The sequence below is a fragment of the Corapipo altera genome, unplaced genomic scaffold (genome assembly GCF_003945725.1).
Source record: "Corapipo altera isolate COAL_440 unplaced genomic scaffold, ASM394572v1 74, whole genome shotgun sequence".
Taxonomy (NCBI): domain Eukaryota; kingdom Metazoa; phylum Chordata; class Aves; order Passeriformes; family Pipridae; genus Corapipo; species Corapipo altera.
This window is the reverse complement of record NW_020884934.1, coordinates 4055391-4072862: the sequence shown is the minus strand read 5'-3', so window position 1 is coordinate 4072862 and position 17472 is coordinate 4055391. Positions and strand designations below refer to the sequence as shown.

General features: G+C 37.2%; 1 protein-coding gene across 2 annotated transcripts in view; it reads right to left on the bottom strand.

Moving 5' to 3' along the window:
• The window catches only part of EPHA3 (EPH receptor A3), a 205013-nt gene that overhangs the window by 42863 nt on the left and 144678 nt on the right, over positions 1–17472 (bottom strand). The window contains exons 6-7 of one of the 2 annotated variants that reach the window (XM_027660003.1): positions 8257–8381; positions 1658–1820 (exon numbers count right to left, since the gene is read on the bottom strand). In XM_027660003.1, the coding sequence (XP_027515804.1) occupies positions 1658–1820; positions 8257–8381 (288 nt within the window). The remainder of the gene's footprint in view (positions 1–1657; positions 1821–8256; positions 8382–17472) is intronic. The other variant, XM_027660004.1, reaches the window with a different exon arrangement.

The window sequence follows — 17472 nt, the reverse complement described above, 5'->3', positions numbered from 1 at the left end:
TTAAGGAGTTAAGTTTCCCAGTTAACCTTGGCAATATCCACATGAAGGTTGTGTAAAGCGTGGGCATGCAGAAGCAGATAGAAGGACTATTGATGGGTAATTCATGGCTACAGGAAAAATAAGGGCTATTTTTTGCCCTGTACATGCCTGATTGGAGTCACAGCATTCCTAACCTCTGCCTATTACAGACCCACAACTGCACTGAGTTATAACTTGGCAACAGGAACAAAGTTATTCAATTTGTTGTTCAAATGTGTAACTTGAGATGTGCACCCTTGTCTCCTGTCACCTTTCACATTTCTCCTTTTTTCTTTTTTTCTTATTTTCTGTTATATTACTTTGCAGAGAAAACCCATTAAACTCTAAGTGGATAAATTTTTCACCTCTGCAACTGATTTCTTTCTCCTTGCTGTAATTGTTTGTCCTATCTTGTGTTCTACTTTTGACTAGAATGCCAAAGTTTCTAGTCATCACAACAGCAATTTGTAACCGCTTTTTAAACATGAAGATTGTTTGCTTTTCAGAATAAGAGCTGAGGTGGAAGAAATAGGAATGAGATACATAACCTATCTCAAAAAACGCATGTAAGCCAAGCGAAAGACCATTTGGCTTGATGCTACTCTTCTTGGTAGAATGTGTTGCTTTTAGCAGAACACTCCTTAGACCATGAGTTCTCAAGCCTTATCACGAGTACATGAATAAGCCTTATGAGAATGTATCAGAATTATAGTCCTCAGTTGTGTTATAAATCTGAGCAGCAGACATGAGCCTTTAGTGAAAGACTGACCTTCCACAAAGTAAAAAGTCTTTGATTATTCATCATCAGTCTGTATCAGTAAATGGGCACCTCAGCAAAGGCTGATTTTTGATGCATTAAGCCACTTTCAACTTCTAGCAAAGAGAAGGTCTGATGAACCGTATAATACCAAGTGATGAGAAGGCAACATTTAAGACTATGAACTCTATTAAGAGCCTTTCTGATACAACAACCAAACTTGTAAAGAACAACTATAAGGTCATCAGTTAAGTAATATTATTATCCATGTATTAGAGAAAAGAAAAAGGAGTGCCAGGCTATTAAATAACTACCCAGGACCACTCAGAAATGCAGTGACAGAGAGAAGGGACCCAAACAGCTCAAATTCCTGACCAGCAACTCAACTGAGTGACCATCCTTCCCAGCCTGTGCACATGTTTCGTCTCAAGGCTACACAGAGGCATCAGCACTCTGCAGTAACACGAGAATTACCCAAGAGTAATGGACTCATATAATATCAATTCTCCAGGAGCAGAGGTTTATAGTCCCTAGGGTTCAGGCCACAAATTTGGAACAGTGTGAGGCTGTGAACCCGTTTTTCTCTCACAGTTCCTCTCTCAACAAGAGCCATGGTCTAGCAAGGTATCGATTCTGGCATGAGGTAGAATTAGGGTAGGGAATGGAAGAAAATACCACCTGTGATAGTTATGGTTTACTCTTTATAGCATGTTTCAGGTTTAATGATAAAATATAAACTTATACAGTAATAGTACCAAGAAAGACACATCCTAAATAGTTATGAGACATATTTCCTAAACTAGAAAAGGAGTGAAAGCAGCCATTCAAATCACTCATAAACCTGGTAGGATGTCATTATGGACCATGTGAACAAATACATACAATCTGGACTGGTTTCAAACTCAAACTTGCGGCTGTTTGTCCCATATCCAGCTGCAGTTCGGGCTCGGATTTGGAAGACATAGGTGGTATCAGGTTTGAGGCCACTGATGGTAACATTGGTGCCTTTGGCTCTCAGAATGGTATAGCTTGTCTCTTGTTCCTGCTTTTGAAAAGAGAAATTATCATATTAAAACCACACCCTAAAAAACAGAAACAAGAGGTGGTAGACACTAAATTAGTACAAATGACCTGGGGAGAACTGGATATTTTTGAATGTCTACAGCCTGACAAATGCTTGTACAAGCATTCATTTTCAATCACCTCTTAGCAAGAAGTCTAAATCATTAGATTTTCTACGGCCTTATGCTATATATTGAATACTAGACATACTGAGTATATGACATTTTATTAAATGGCTTTGCATAATTTTGTAATAGTCTGTAATACAACAAGAAAATTATTAAGAACGTTATTTAAAAAATGTAAATCAGATTTGCCTAATGCACTGAACTGGAAGTTGTAACAGGTCAACTTGGACATTTTAGGGCCCTGCACAGATGTTTGCGGGATACAGTTTTTACTGCCTTGCATTTTACAAGACAAGTGGTTACCTTCATAATAGTCAGAAGAGAAACTCCACTCAGGGTCCTCAGTTGAGTGAAAAGGTGAATTTAACTGGTTTTCTATTATGCTATAAAAGCTATAAGATTGATGTGTTCATCCTCATTTGGGCAAAAACTCCATGAACTCTCTCCTGGACTACACTCACAACCACACTTTGCCTAATAGTTACCTATTTCTGACATAATGACTTTTTATATAAAGTAAGAAGAGGACTATCTTATAATTTAGTATGTTTGGATACACTTCACACTGTGTAAAAAGCTAATTCTCATAAAAGCGTGCCTCAGCCCCACTGTAAGCACATAATCTTAAAATTTAAGCATGCATTTGGAGCCTGAGGTATTGCTTATTTTACTAAAGCCATTCTGTACCAAAAGAATATTTTTGGCTTCCTCAATATGGCAGCTGGAACTGTCTCAAAAAAAATCTTGGACAGCAGCCACACATGTGGGAAGCTGTGAGAATCTCAATTGTTTAGGTTCTCCACCATGAGCCTTTTTATTCTGGAAGGTGGTGGGGATTTCAGATACTGCCCTTTTGCTTTGAACACTGCAAAACACTGAACCCATTGAATTTTGCCTGCTTGAAAACAGAAACTGAGTTAAGGCCTGTCGGATGCAAAGAATCTCACCTAATTCCCACTGTTTTTTTTTTGTGGCATTGCATTAACTTGTGAGGGTCTGATATTTTAACTTTGACAACACTGGAGTGCCCATGCACAAGTACAGAGGCCGGAAAATACTCAACACACTTCTTGCCAAAGCCATTTCACCTTCATGTGTAAAGTTCAAGTGACTAGAATTGTTTTAGTGTGTTTACTCTGCAGTGCTGTCTACAGTAATAAAGTTGGGATATTCAAAGTTAGTAGGTGGACATCAGAAACTGTTCACTTTGGTGCTAAAGAAGCCTGAGTACTCTGTTCTTGGCAATCTTTGATACAGAGAAACAGAAACATTTACACCATTGTTAAGGAGACTGCCAGAGTCTCCACGTAATATTCAACATTATGCACATGAGAAATCACAGTGAAAGGAAAAAAGGAAAACAATAAAAAAGAAACCAAACAAGCAGCTAAGCTTGTGCCTAAAAGTTAACACACAGAATGAAAACCTCAGATCGGGGGAGCTAGACCTAGTCTTCAAAGAATGACTGTAAAAGTGTTTATCATGGCCATTTTCTTTGCACACTAAAAATAAAAAGGAAATCAGCATTAGACCTCCTCAGAGTTTCCCAGTACTTCTCTAAAAAGTTTTCTGTTATAAATTCAGGGGAGAAAATTTACAGGAAGACATTCTAAAGAACTAACAGGCTTGAGTAAAATTAGTTATTTTTTGAACTAACAAAGGCCTAGTATTATAATGTGCAGGCTTCCCTTATCTCATCATTCAGTTGAATATAGGCCACTATTTTAATTTCAAAGACATAATAATCTTGTCTTTAAAACACAAAATCTTTTGTGTATGCTATGACTGGACATTCATTTTGATCTTGCTTCAGGCTGCTTTTCTGAAATGCAAACATTTCTTTCTGGTGCAGATACAAATGTGCAAGGGAAAATATAGTCATGGCCCTGTCTGTTAATAATCCTCAGTGGAACTTGGAAAATAAACTTTTAAAACAATGGTATGGAGGATTTCATGGTATCTCAGTTTATGGGAAGCTTTTTACACACATATTTTGTAAGTCATTTTTTATGTTACTTGTAATCAAATCAGTGAAACACCACATAAAAGCCCGAGTTTATCTATCTTGGGGATAAAGTAAAACTTTAGAGATACAGCACTACAGCTGCCATAAGCAGAGGGGATACACAAAAAGGAGAGTCAGGCTTTGCAAGGCAGAACTTCAATCAAACACTGATGATAAATTTGAACTTGGATGCACAAAGCATATTCTTCCTGAATGTTCCGCATAGTTTACCAGACACAATCTTTACTGCGAAGCAAACCCCAATGCTGTTGGTGTCTCATTTACAAATGACATTTTATAATGTTTTATCAAAGACATATTTTGAGGACATTTTAAATTTTAGTGATTGGTACGTCCTTTTTTCAGATAAGCACAGGAGGTGCTTATATTATATAACATTTTGTTCCATCAGCTTCATGTACACTTAAGAGGCTGACTACACATCTTTGGGAGGGATCCACAGTACTGATACTGCTTCCCTTATTGCCAGATGTGAAATCTTCATTGATATAATATTTCCTACAAATCTCATGGAGCATACATGGCTACCTACTCTAAAAGCAACAAAGTACATTTGCATATAATTTACTTAATCAGCCTCAGAAAGAGCACAAAGTGCACAGTTATGTGTTGGTTTTAACCAGTCTACAGAGCACAAAATTTCTATGATGGCAAAAGCAAATCTCTTTTAGCAATGAGAGACTGCAACTAAGTATCACTTACTGTTTGGAGAAGACTTCACCTTAATAAAGTGTGTGGGATTTAGTTGGCACAATTGTAAGCAGTATATTTAATTGAAACAATTAATAGTTTATGAGTGGTATTTAGGAGATGGCTTTTTTTCTGTATCTTTGCATGACAAGATACTCCTTCAAGAGAACATAATTATGTGAACAAGGACAAGGAGGGAACAAAGTATATGGCTTTTGTAAGAAAAAAACCATGGCTTTGTTATTTGTGTGCTTTAATAGCCCAGACACTTGGAATTCAGCACAGCATTGTATGGATGAACTAAACTGGGGTGTCATTTAGCACCACTAAATTCTAATAAAATGTTATCCCTTACCCTAAAACAAATGCCTAGACATTCCATACTGTATCTCCCTGAAAGAAGATTTTATTTCTTTTAAATGTTTTGAATGAATAGTGACTTGGGCTTTATAATTGGCCTCTGAAGATTTACAAAAAACACAATTCTATTTCAAACACTGAGTCCAAAAAGCTGCCACTCTCAGCTCATAATTTTGTGAAGTGTTTAAGGCCAGGTTGGATGAGGCTTTAGGTAACATGGTCTAGTGGAAAGTGGCCCTGCCTAGAGCAGGGACTTGGAACTAGGTGGTCTTTAAGGACCCTTCCACCCCAAACCACTTTGATTCATTCCAAAAAGTTAAAATAGTTTTCCAAAACTGTAGTTTCTAATTTCCCTACAAACATATAAAGCTCTACTCTCTCAGCTACACAAGTGCAATCATTGATGAAAAAACCCACCGAACGGGTTATTTAGTTCTCCTTGCAGAAAATAAATATTTTCCACATATTTTATGTGAATAATGCATTAGAAAAACTACACAGTATCATAATTTAGATACATGACATTCTATTCTTATTCCAAATATATTCTAACATCTTAAATACCAGTAACATGCAGTTGTCCCTAAATTTCACATGTTCTTTGAAATTTAAGAACAGCATAGTAAAATAATTTCACAAACAAGGTGTATGACAGAATTGGGTTGACCTGTATTACTCTATTAAATGCTCTATCATTTAATTTCTAAGAGATTACAAAAGGTATGTCGACTAAAAACAAGCAGGATGGAAAAGAATGGCTCCACATCAATCATTTACCAGCAATCAGAAGTGACTTGTCAGGGGAAATATCCAGATTGCTAAATGTGAAGGGTTTATTTCCTAGCAATTGCCACTTTACAGCAGTGTGGTTTCTGATGAGCACAACCAAGATTATTTCTGAAGCAGAAAAGCAAATAGACTGGACTGGTTTATAGAGAAAGATCTCTTTTCAAAAGCAAAGAGTGAAGAAGGTATGCTTAGAGATTTCAGATTAAAAAGCATCATCTTCCAAAGGTGTTTGGGGAAGGAATGAATAGTTACAGTCCAGCACAGGCTTCACTGGCCTCAAGTAAATTTAACAGAGCATTAGTTTTATAATTTGCAAAGCTTAAAAGAACAATAGATTAAAGTCTCCTGACAATAGATTTGCCTTTTTTTTCCTCATAAACCCTGAGAAATAGGCTTCTGACTCCCCAGTAGACTGCAGAACACACATTAAAAAACACTGGTGCCAGAAGGTTGGTTTTTTTAAAAGCCTTTTTGCTCTAAATGGTCTGGCTCCTTTTGTCAAGCAGTTGGCTCTCTCTGGTTTAAGAAAACTGTCTGGTGCATATGAACTGATTACAGACTTCAAAGGGAAGAAACACATGTGCAAGATCAGCTTCCTAAGACTGGTTGGTTGTCTTATAAAGCTGTCTTACGACAACCAGTCGTTCCATAAGAGTGGACACAGCCGGTGGGAATAGCTTCATGCTCTGTCTGTGCGCACAACAGCGCTAGAAGGGGACAATTTTCTTGAAAACCCCAACTTCAGTGGAGAATGATGATCAAAACATCCAAAATCAACAAACACACAAATAAAACTTATTGGTGATTTAATTAAAATGAACTGAATGCACACAGTGGGGGAAAAAAATCTCTCCCTTTGGAGCAACTAACGCACAAGAAATCACCTGTGCTGTTTTTGGCTGGGGTAGAATTAATTTTCTTCAGAGAAGCTAGTAGGTAGTTTTTGGATTTGCACTGGAAACAGACAGGTTTGATAATATAGAGATGTTTTTGTTCTTGCTGAGCAGTGCTTACACAGTGTCAAGGCCTTTTCTGCCGGTTGCACCATCCTACCAGGGAGGAGGCTTGGGGTGCACAAGAACTGGGGAAGGGACACAGCCAGGACAGCTGATTCTAACTGAACACGGGGATATCCCACACTATATGGCACCATGCTGAGCATATAAAACTGGGGAAGAAGAAATATGAGCTGGTTCTCCTTGATTTCTCAAGCCCCGGATCTGGACTTTATCCTATCCCCATTGAAAGTGAAAAATGTAAGTAAAAGTCCACAGGGTGCTGCTCTCTGAGATAAGACTGAGTTGAAATATTTAGGAAGCTTTCTTTTTCTCCTTTTATCTCTAGCACTGTGTATGTTTAGATTTTACCAAGGTCTTTGAAGGTTGAAGTGCTCACCAGAAAAAACTCCTCCCAAAATCATATTCCATAAATTTGGGTGAAATTTTTCAGCATACGACCTTCTGATCATCATTCTTCAAGATCAAGTGTGGACTATCAATGCCACATTGTCCCCCTAGTAAGCTCTGAGAGAAAACTTTCTGTAGATTAACTGAATAGTCATGGAGTATTTTTAACACCATTTTCTAAGAGGGTATCAGCCCTACATCTTCTCTCATACATATCAAATATAAGCCTGATTACTAGATATGAAGAGCATTAGGAAATGCTCAATTAAACCACTAATTCTGACATTTTTTTCAGTTTGTTAACTTCAGTAGTAATATATTCTGTCAAAAGGTCTCTCTGATCTACCAAAAAATGGCTAATTCCACTCTTCACAATCTTCATGACAATATATGGTTTTCCAATTCTACCACTAAGATTTACTAAAAGAAACATTCTATTATGAAGATATGTTTTCCTAAATACAGATCTATACAGGATGCACAAATAAACAGCTGTTGATTTATACAAGAAAACGTCAATAAAAAGTAGAACCTATTTAATGGCAGATTCTTTCATTTTATTTATTTACTTACAATTTGTGATGAATTCAGTTATTAATGAAGAGTGTGGACTTTCATAGTGGAAACCAGCCCAAAAGACAAGCCATCGTTTTCCAAACAGTTCTTGTGTAAAAGTTGTGCCACAGGGAAGCACCAGTACAGGGGTGCTGATAGATCAGTGTGAACACTTACAGCACAGTAGAACTGAGGAAGCAAAATGTACTCAAGAAAGAAAGAAAACAAAGGAACTGAGTGTGTTATTTCCTTTGTTTGTTCTGATGTGTTTGGGGATGAATTTGGTAGATAACACAACAATTTCAATGTTCTCATTACCAAAAATTGAACAGTTTCAACACTTAATGAGTTTGAGGAGGACAGTGAGACAATGGGGGTGTTTCTGAGTCCTTAACACAGACAAGATGCAATAATTTCAGTAAGTATCATCAAGACAAAAGCCTCCCCTTTGATCTTTCTTCCCACCTTTTCATAGTATTTGACCTCATAGTCCAAGATGATCCCATTTGGATGTTCAGGTTCTTGCCAAGAGAGAGACACGCTGTTCCTGGATGTTCTGTCTTTCCTTATGACTGTGATGGGGGACGGAGCTGCAGAGGGGAAGTGGGGGGAAGAGGAGAGGAGAGAGAAAAGCAAATTGAGTTTATCTCAGTTCCAATTCTTGGTAAAGAGCATGGTTTCCATTTAACAGGCTCTTGAGCAAAGTCTGGATACAAGTCTGGACTTGTATCAACATCCAGCAGCTGGATTACTCCTGGTACATGTCTGGGAGTACACTGGCCTCGTGGATAATGAATGGAGATTCTCTGTTAGAGCGAAGCACTGGAGGCAACACTGCAGATGGTTTTGATCTGCTACTACAGGGTAAGCAATGAAATATATTCCATACATAAAACACAGAACAAAATAGCAGTACTACCTATTCTTTGTAATTCTGAAGTATTATCATTACGAGACTGCAGAACCTGATAACATTTTCATGTGCAAGTGTAAACCAGTGCTGGGATGCATTATGTACAAGGAGCTCCTGGTAGCCATGGTCAGTAATAACCATCAGCTTACTGCAGAATAACATTTGTAACATTATTTGGTGAGCTTTCCACAGAAAAATTGCTCCCATGTACACTTCTCCTTCACCACATTTCTTTGAAACTGAAATTTGAATGAAAGAAACCCAAAACTAAACTACAAAATAACCTAATTTTTTATATGCATTGATCAGAGTTAGGCATTACAACTGATTGCATGCCACAGACTCATCCATAACTTGGAAATAATATCAATGAGACATACACACACAATCATAATTACCTAAGATTCTAGAACATCAGTTCAGTTTTAGACCACCCAGCTCTGTGCCTTGTTCCAAGACCAGGTCTAGGTATCGTGGACTCACCGAGAGCCATGCAATTTTTTAAAATTATTTTTTTACTATTTCTTTTGGGTTGGCTTCCCACTCCAAATGCTTCTCTCTCATGGCTTTGGCCAAAATTCATCAGATTTTATCTTACAGATCACACACTGAAGGTTGTAACTGTCATTTAAAAAAAAATCTTTACTAATAAATGGCCTTTTATCTTAACATGTAAAGAAAATGTGTTTATAAGTTCAACATTTTGCTATCCTAATAAAAAAGCTCTAGAGCTGATCTAAACAATTTAATATCAGTTGAATCCTATAAAACTTTTACTGTTCGCATAAAACTAGCTGTACTTTACAGGCATTACATATTTTCATGTTTTAGGCAGTGCTCATTCTGTTTGGATTTTTACTTCTGTAAGAGAACTTTCAACAGCCAGGAAAAAAACAACCAAAAAAACCAAACCCAAACAAACAAACAAACCAATCAAACCAAACTAAAAAAACCCAAAAAGCCCCAACAAGTTTCAAATAAAATAAATTTTAGAAAATTCATTCTGCTTGTGATTTTGCTAAACTTCCATGAAAACATACCTTTAAGTCCTGAGTTATAATCTGAATGTTGACATTCTCCTTTAATTGAGTTCATTTTGGGTTGAACACATGCTCTGAGCAGCATTTTCATATTTCAGATGGTTCGCAATAGCTTTTTGAAAATATTAAAAAGTTCTTTTTTGGGTTTTTTGGGTTTTTTCCCCCCAGTAGGAAGAATTTATCCTGAAGTTAAATTACTAAAATCAGTTGCTGGATTTTTTTTTTTTTCATGAGGTTTATTTATTTCAAATAGAATGGGAAAGAGTCTATTTTACTCAGATATATGTTGATGAAGACCTGAAAAGCATAAGGGGAAAGGATACAGGCCTTGTTTGTAATTAACATCCTTCAGTAATTCCACTTGAATTCCACTCTGGCATAAACCAGTGCTAGAGCCAAAACACAAAGTGCTTAGAAGGCTGAACCTCTCTACTGCAACCAGCTCTATAATTTGTATACTCATACTTGCTGCTTTTATGCTCTCATAAGTCATTTTTATGTCTTTTTTTAAGTCAAGCTATTCATCTTTTTTTTAATATGTGAATAGATCTCCAAGCTCAGTACCCCAGCTGGTAACACCTCCCATTAAGGTAACATTAATACTGATTTTATGAATAATTAATCTGTGATTAACAGAAATGGCTTTTCCCCCAATAAATCAGGGTAATTTGTGCTGTAACAGATTCTCATGGAAGGCTGAAACAATCTTACATGCTCTAATACAGATATGCTTTAAAAAAAGCTTTCTTCTAACACAGTATTAATTATTTCGAGCTCCTTTGCACACATCTCTGCAGATGATACCAGTAACTTATCTCACAGCAGTCTATTAGAAAAGCATCTGCTGCACAGTTATCAATAACATTATAAAACATTCATATACTTTTTCTAATCCCCAGGGCTCCCAAAGCTGCTTAAAAATTATACAGAGTGCCTGGAAGAGATACATGGGCAAATGGAGGGGAGATGAATAATCACGGGAACACAACGTTTCTGGCACCTTTAATCCCACACCAAAATAAGATAAAATGAAAAAAATTACCAGCACAGAACCTGGCATAACCTTTCTTTGCTGGTCTGTGAGAAGCTGGACTGTCAAAATTTTAAATCTTACTGCAATCTTTTTTTTTTTTTCTGCTATACCTGTTAGATAGGTGGCTTTGAAAAGTTTTGGAAGTCTTGAAATCAACTGAAGAAAATATCTTGTTCAGATGATTTCCAAGTTTCAATGGATTTCAAATGATGACTTGGAGTTTAAATCAACGGATTTAAGATACAGTAAGAGTTAAGGTAACCTGCTTTATGGTCCCAGCCCAAGGCTGAGGTGCAGTTGGGAGGAATAACTTGAGATTTTGACCTTTAGATTAATTTTTTTTTGTATGCATCCCCAGAATACAATGTAAAACTTAAACTGTGTTCTAAGTAGTGTCCAAGCAGAAGTCAGCCTTAATTTACATTTTGTAACACCAGTATTGTACCAATATTGTAAAATACAATACTGTATTTTATTATTTAATTGGAAGAGTCTGAAAATCCAGCAAAGAGAAAAAACATAAAGTTAACAATATAAACCATGAAACAGCAAAGGCATCACAATGTGCAGCAATGCACATAGTCTTTATCTTTAGTCTTCTCTACAAGAAAGAGAGAACCAGGAGCTTCCTGTTTCCTGAAAAGATTTAAATAACTACAATAGGATGAAACTTAATTCAAAATCAGGCTACAAAAAGGAACAGAAGTACTTAATAATTAGAATAGCCATTTTTTTATTGAAGTGCCATGATTTTTCTATTTTAAATTAACAGACAATTAGATTGTGCAAGAATAGAATGTGAGAACAAATATTTTAAATGTTTGCATCTCCCACCAACAAAAAAAAGTTTGCACAATGGGTTAGCAAACAATAATACATTATCAAGCTTTTTAGGATTAATTGAAGTTTTAAAAATTATATTAAAGTATCAATAGCAATACGAAAGTATCAATATCACTTGGAAAACAGGCATTTAAAGGTAAAACTGAAGGAGAGTAAATTTTAGACTAAGAAGACGAATAAATGCTGTGTCAGCACAGCATTTAATTTTTAAATTAATCCCATGCCTCATTTGCCTCTATGTATTTACATTTTTATTTGATTAATATATTAGTACTCTTAACTTCTTCACTTGAATAAGAGCCGTGGTTTTTTATAATTAAATTTAGGCTTGTGTGGTCATATATGAAGAGATTTGGTCTCAGTAGCCACATGCAAAGCATATAGAGGTGTTTTCATACAAGTATTTATCTGGTGCTACAGTCCAACTGCTTCAAGCAGTTAATATGAGCATTCAAAACTCCCCAGAGTTACAAGGGGAAATGTACTTTGAGCGCTTAGTGTCGTTAAGTAGCATTTGTGACAACTGGGAATGTGGATGTTGAAGAGGTAACAACCATAATGATCCAGGGAGCTCAGACTCACAAGTGTCAAAACCTCCTCAGTCATGGCTCTTAAAGGTGCAAGCAAATAACATGAAGGACCGAGCAGGGATGACAATAAAACTCTGCTCAAACTGATTTCCCAGTGAAACTGAGCTCAACAGATCATTTGTTTTCCTCCAGTTTAATAGCAGCTATATATAAATTTCCTTATGGACTTTTTCCTTATTCCTTGGTTATTGTTTTCATATGTGACTGGTTTACAGATATATATATGTACTAGGAGAAAATTCCTTGTCCTGTGACAGAGAGAACTCAGTATTAACTTTGGGAAGCCAACAACTGCTGAAACATTTACAGGCTTTTTGTTTCTTGCTTAGGTCTCTAGAAAGCAAATTAAGTTTTAGGAAAGGATTTAATCCTAAAATGACCCACAACTCACTTCCAGCTTTTGCTTGCAGCCAAAAGTAAATATGCTTTGCCTAGGAGAGCAAAATATTGCAAACTCTGCTGAAAGATTGTGACCAAGAACATATCTGAGACAGCAGAATTGACCGTATTACCCAATTTTCAATTTCTGCCCTGATGAACAAATGGAAGGCTTGTTCCTTTTTCTTTCTTTAGAAAACTGATGTTTTTATTATCTCATCATAATACTGTAATCTGATATAACATATAAATTTTCTTTAATGTCTGTGATGCCCCTGGGAGGTAATGTGGAACAAGAGCAGTAAATAAAGATCATAACTTGAAAATTAAATCTGGATTCTCTGACAGCAGGATCCACTGGGATCCAAACCCAACTCTTTAAGTCTTAAAGGACCAGCATCCAAACCACAAAACTATCATACAATTCAAAGTAGAAATACCAATGTTTGAATGAACAAACTGATATCTCAAAGGCATTTTCTCTACAACACTGGAGTCATGTCTGCAGAGTCAGGACTCAGGAAAACTTATCCTGGTCCAAGGCTTGGTCTGGCTCTGCTCATAATGCTGCACATACACATTTTGACTCACGCAAAAACACCAGCTTTTCCATCTTTAGGTTTATCCATCCATTCCAGCATTCAATTTGTGACAGAGTCCTAAGTAATAACTCCCATATCAGTATAATGATGTCACACCTCCATGACACGACGTCTGTAAGAACAGCTACACTTGTACTTGGAGTCTTTAACATTTCCAACATCCGTTCTGTGGATTATTGTATCTGAGGGGTTTCTTATAAAACATTGCTCACAGAAAGCAGGACCTGCACTGTTTTAAACCCTGTCTAATTGCATTATTCACTTTTTTTCACAGTTAAAGGTGCTGCCTCCATCTATGTGGTTGTGCTGAAGCAAGCAAGCCTGATCCCACATTCTTGATTCCACAGGCACATTCCGAGAAGGTCCAGACAGCGTCGGGGTCCCCAGGTGCCTCCCAGGAGGCAAGAGGAGGAGGAAACACTCACACTTTAACAACACCTTGGAAACCTGCTAAACCCTCCACGTTCCTCTTCCAGATACAATTACCCCACCACCTCCATGTGTGTGCAGACACAGTCTTTAATCTCCAGGACACATAGTTAAACTAGCACAGTACCTGCGTTGTGTTCCTGCACCTTTTTCTTGAGTTCAATATATTTTTATGACTTGGGCTGTAAAACGTCACCTGATTCTGTAACATCATTAGGTGACCATCAGCTAGAAGGCAATGTGCCTTCCCTGCCACCGGGAACCAGGCATTAGGGAGTTCAGCCATCCCAAAAGCAAGGGGCTCACATCAGCATACAGGACCCTCACACCAGATCCAGGCAGTAGGATGCAATCATAAGGAAGGGGGTGAAAAGGGTCCCGGTTTCTGGGAGAGGGCTATCAAGATCTGGGTATTTACACATATCAAAATGTGGAAGGAAAGAAACAGGACGAAACTTTCAAGACAAACAGAAGCAGAGTACCTTTGGATGAAACAAAGCCATGTGTGTTTCTCCCAGAAATAGGGCAATTTTAAGGACTCATTTTTTCATGGCTGTTTTAATGGATGACTGCCTGCGTTATGGCAGAAGGACCCAAATGCATCTGGAAACTGGTGTACTCCAGCCTGTGGTTACAGACTCCAGAGTGGCTGCAGGCATTTCACAGGTGCTGGGAAGGAAAGCCGGCAGGGAACTGGGAAGGGGAAAACAAGCAGCTTCAACAGGAGTTACACTAAAAGGCAGCTGCTTGATTTCGCTCTCAAGCACAGAGAAAGGCAACCTTCTGCCCAGCAGCTGTCACTGGACAAGTGATTATTAGAGATCATTTCTCACTTTTACAAATAAATCCTAAATGAAAACCAAGCTTCATTTAGTGTAGCACGTACATGTTCTTATTTCTCCCTCTCTTTATTAAAAGAGATAGCAGATGCCTTCCACAGAGCAAACAAAATGTCTGATTTGCTCATATGTTTAACACATGTATAATAAATCATGGAAATGTCATGTCCATTCGGGAAGTATCAGGCTGCACGAGGCACTTGCTTCAGAAACTGAAAATTATGGTGCCACGGTGTTCCCAGCTGTTATTTCAGAGAGGAGACAAACGCTGTATGTGCTTTCATAAGGATTCAGCCCAAAGGCACTCATAACACAAATGTTATTCTTTTCGTTCTCTGTTGAGATGGTGCTGGTGGGAGCTTTGAAATACTTCATATTTCTCACTGAATGTGTTAAGACCGTATCAGTTTAAAATAAACAGTTTTGCTTTGCCTTCCCTACCCCTTTGTTACATTACCTTATAGGATGTTAGAGCCTCGTGCTTCCTGGTGTGAGGTTTTTGGAATGAAGAATTTATTCACCATGCTCAGATTATCAGTGGTCAGCTGATGAGTTGGCTTTCCCTTTCTGGGAAAGATTAATTATTCCCTTAACCAGAGAAATCCCATTCATGATGTAAGAATGTACTTACAAACTATCTCTAAAAATGCCATTTTCCACAACTGCAGAAGACAATTGCTCTCAAATTTATGACATAAAGTATTTCTCTCCTTTTAAGTAATCACCAAGAACTCCTGAACTAGTCTGACAGTAAGTTCCATCAGAGTCTTTTCAACCTGGCCAGAACATAATATGAAAAGGAACAACATTTCTCAAACTTCTTGCCCTGTAATTTAGTGCAATCACTTTTGTGAAGGTTAACCGAGAGAGAAGGACCTCTGATGAAAAAGACTTGAAAGGTGCTGACATCTCCTTTTATATTCTTTTGGATTTTGGGATGAGTTAATATTTTTCTTTGGTTTAAAATATTTTTTTAATATATATAGAGGCATAGTTTACTAGAAAGAATGTTAGAAAGAGAATTCTTTCATACTTATTCTGCTGTAGAAGTTGACATCGCAAGAAAAGTAAAAACAAAGAAAGAAATACAGCTCCTTGAGGGATTTCTGAAGTCAAGCTCACAAAATTGCAAAGAAGTAGCAAAGTCTTTAATTTTCAGAACAATGTCTACTGGCTTCAGAGTACCTGCCTTCATGAGCACTATGATACATCCTTGGGCTCAAATCAGCTTACATAGTTAACGTGAGTAAAACCAAAGTATGTGAAGACTGTAACATGTAGGTGTGCATAACTTTGAAAGTAGAATTTTGTTTTATACAAGGATGCTTTTACAAACAATAATTATTAAGTTAATAATTCCTATTGCAGGAACAGTCCCCAAACCCAAGGAAATTTTTTTTTCCAGTTGTCCCCAGCCTGCAAAATGTCTAGATGGAATTTGCTGCAAGAAGCAAGGGAAGTTGATAGCTCTGTTTACAGTCAAGAGGAACACAATTTCCTTCAGTGGTTACTAAGAATGCCAGCACAGATAACGGAGAGAGAGCCAGAAGTATATCATTTAACTGAGGGCTAAGTATCCTGTCTACCTACATTCCTTTATTTTTACTATTTAACCAAACTAAGATATTAAATGAGAGTAGCTTCATGTTAAAGATCAATAGAAGCAAGTAGAGAAAACCATTAGCTGCTGATTGCAGAATACAATTTCACCATGACCTGTGGAGCAGGGAACTGAAAGCACTGGAAGTGAAAGCCACAAACTTCACCTGTGAGCTTTCTCTAAGGTCATGAGCATTCACATGGGGACTGTGCCTGCAAAGAAGACACAAATGTACGTCACAGACTTTGAAGTTTCAGCTTCCTTGACATTCAGGGGAAAAGGGATCAAAGGCTTTGCAGGCAGAACATCTCCAGCTAATAACAGGCTATGCATGGAATGACATTGTTAAAACACTTCCCTTTTATATCCCTAAAGGAGGGGGTTTATTGAGTTAAAATGATCCTTGAATAGCCTCTGGGCTGAACTGTAAAACACATTTGAAAAGCGTAAAATTTTTATTTATGCCAGGAATGTTTGAAACTAAAAAGATAAATGTCACTCAAAAAACCAAGCATGTCCCAGGTATTCAGTACATAATGGGGCACAGCTGTAATAACAGTCAGTGAACCACAGGCTCCCTACATCATGTCATTAGCTCGCTTTTAATAAGTGTATCTTCTTGTCCTTTTTATAAGGACCATAGGGAAAGAAAGACATATATCATCCATCAAACATCTGTGGCTTTCTCAAATTGTCTTTCTTAGAAGATAGATCTACTTAAGGGACTTGCCTTGGGATATACATTGTAAAGTGCACAAACCCTCTCTAACTGTGGATTTTGTTTAAACAGGGAGCATCACACATCATTTGTGAGTTGCTGAAGACAGTGCAGTCCAGCTTAACAGAATAAAGGCTGTTATTTATTCTTAAAGAATAAATAGCACCAAAGTTCCACCAGCTTGGTGTTGATTTTACTCCCTTGAAGCAACAGATTTCAGGCCAATAAAATTCTAGTTCTGAGGAGGTTTTAACAACTCTTTCTAGGAGTCACATGAGTCTTTGGTTATAACAGCACTGAAAAATTGACTGATTCTTTCTCCATTGTAAATGTTTAACCCTTCAAGCTGAAATCAACATGTGGCTTGAAATTTTCAATGCCACATGTAGATCAAGGTATTACAAACCAGCTACATCTGCCCTTTAAGACTCACAGTGATCTAATTTCTGTACCAAGCAGTCACTTTTGTTCTCAGGGTTCTTTGAATACTTTTTATCCTGTCTCCTTGCAAAGACTCCATAGTGCCTTATTGGTTACCTTCTCCTTAAACAAACTTACACCTTCTGTGTTTCAAAACCACTAAATTTAACAGCTAGTCCATTTAAGACAGTAAATTAAATTTGATTCAATGGATGTAACATACTGTGTGTTTACACTTTAAGAAAATATTTGTTGTGTTTTTATCATGTTGTTATT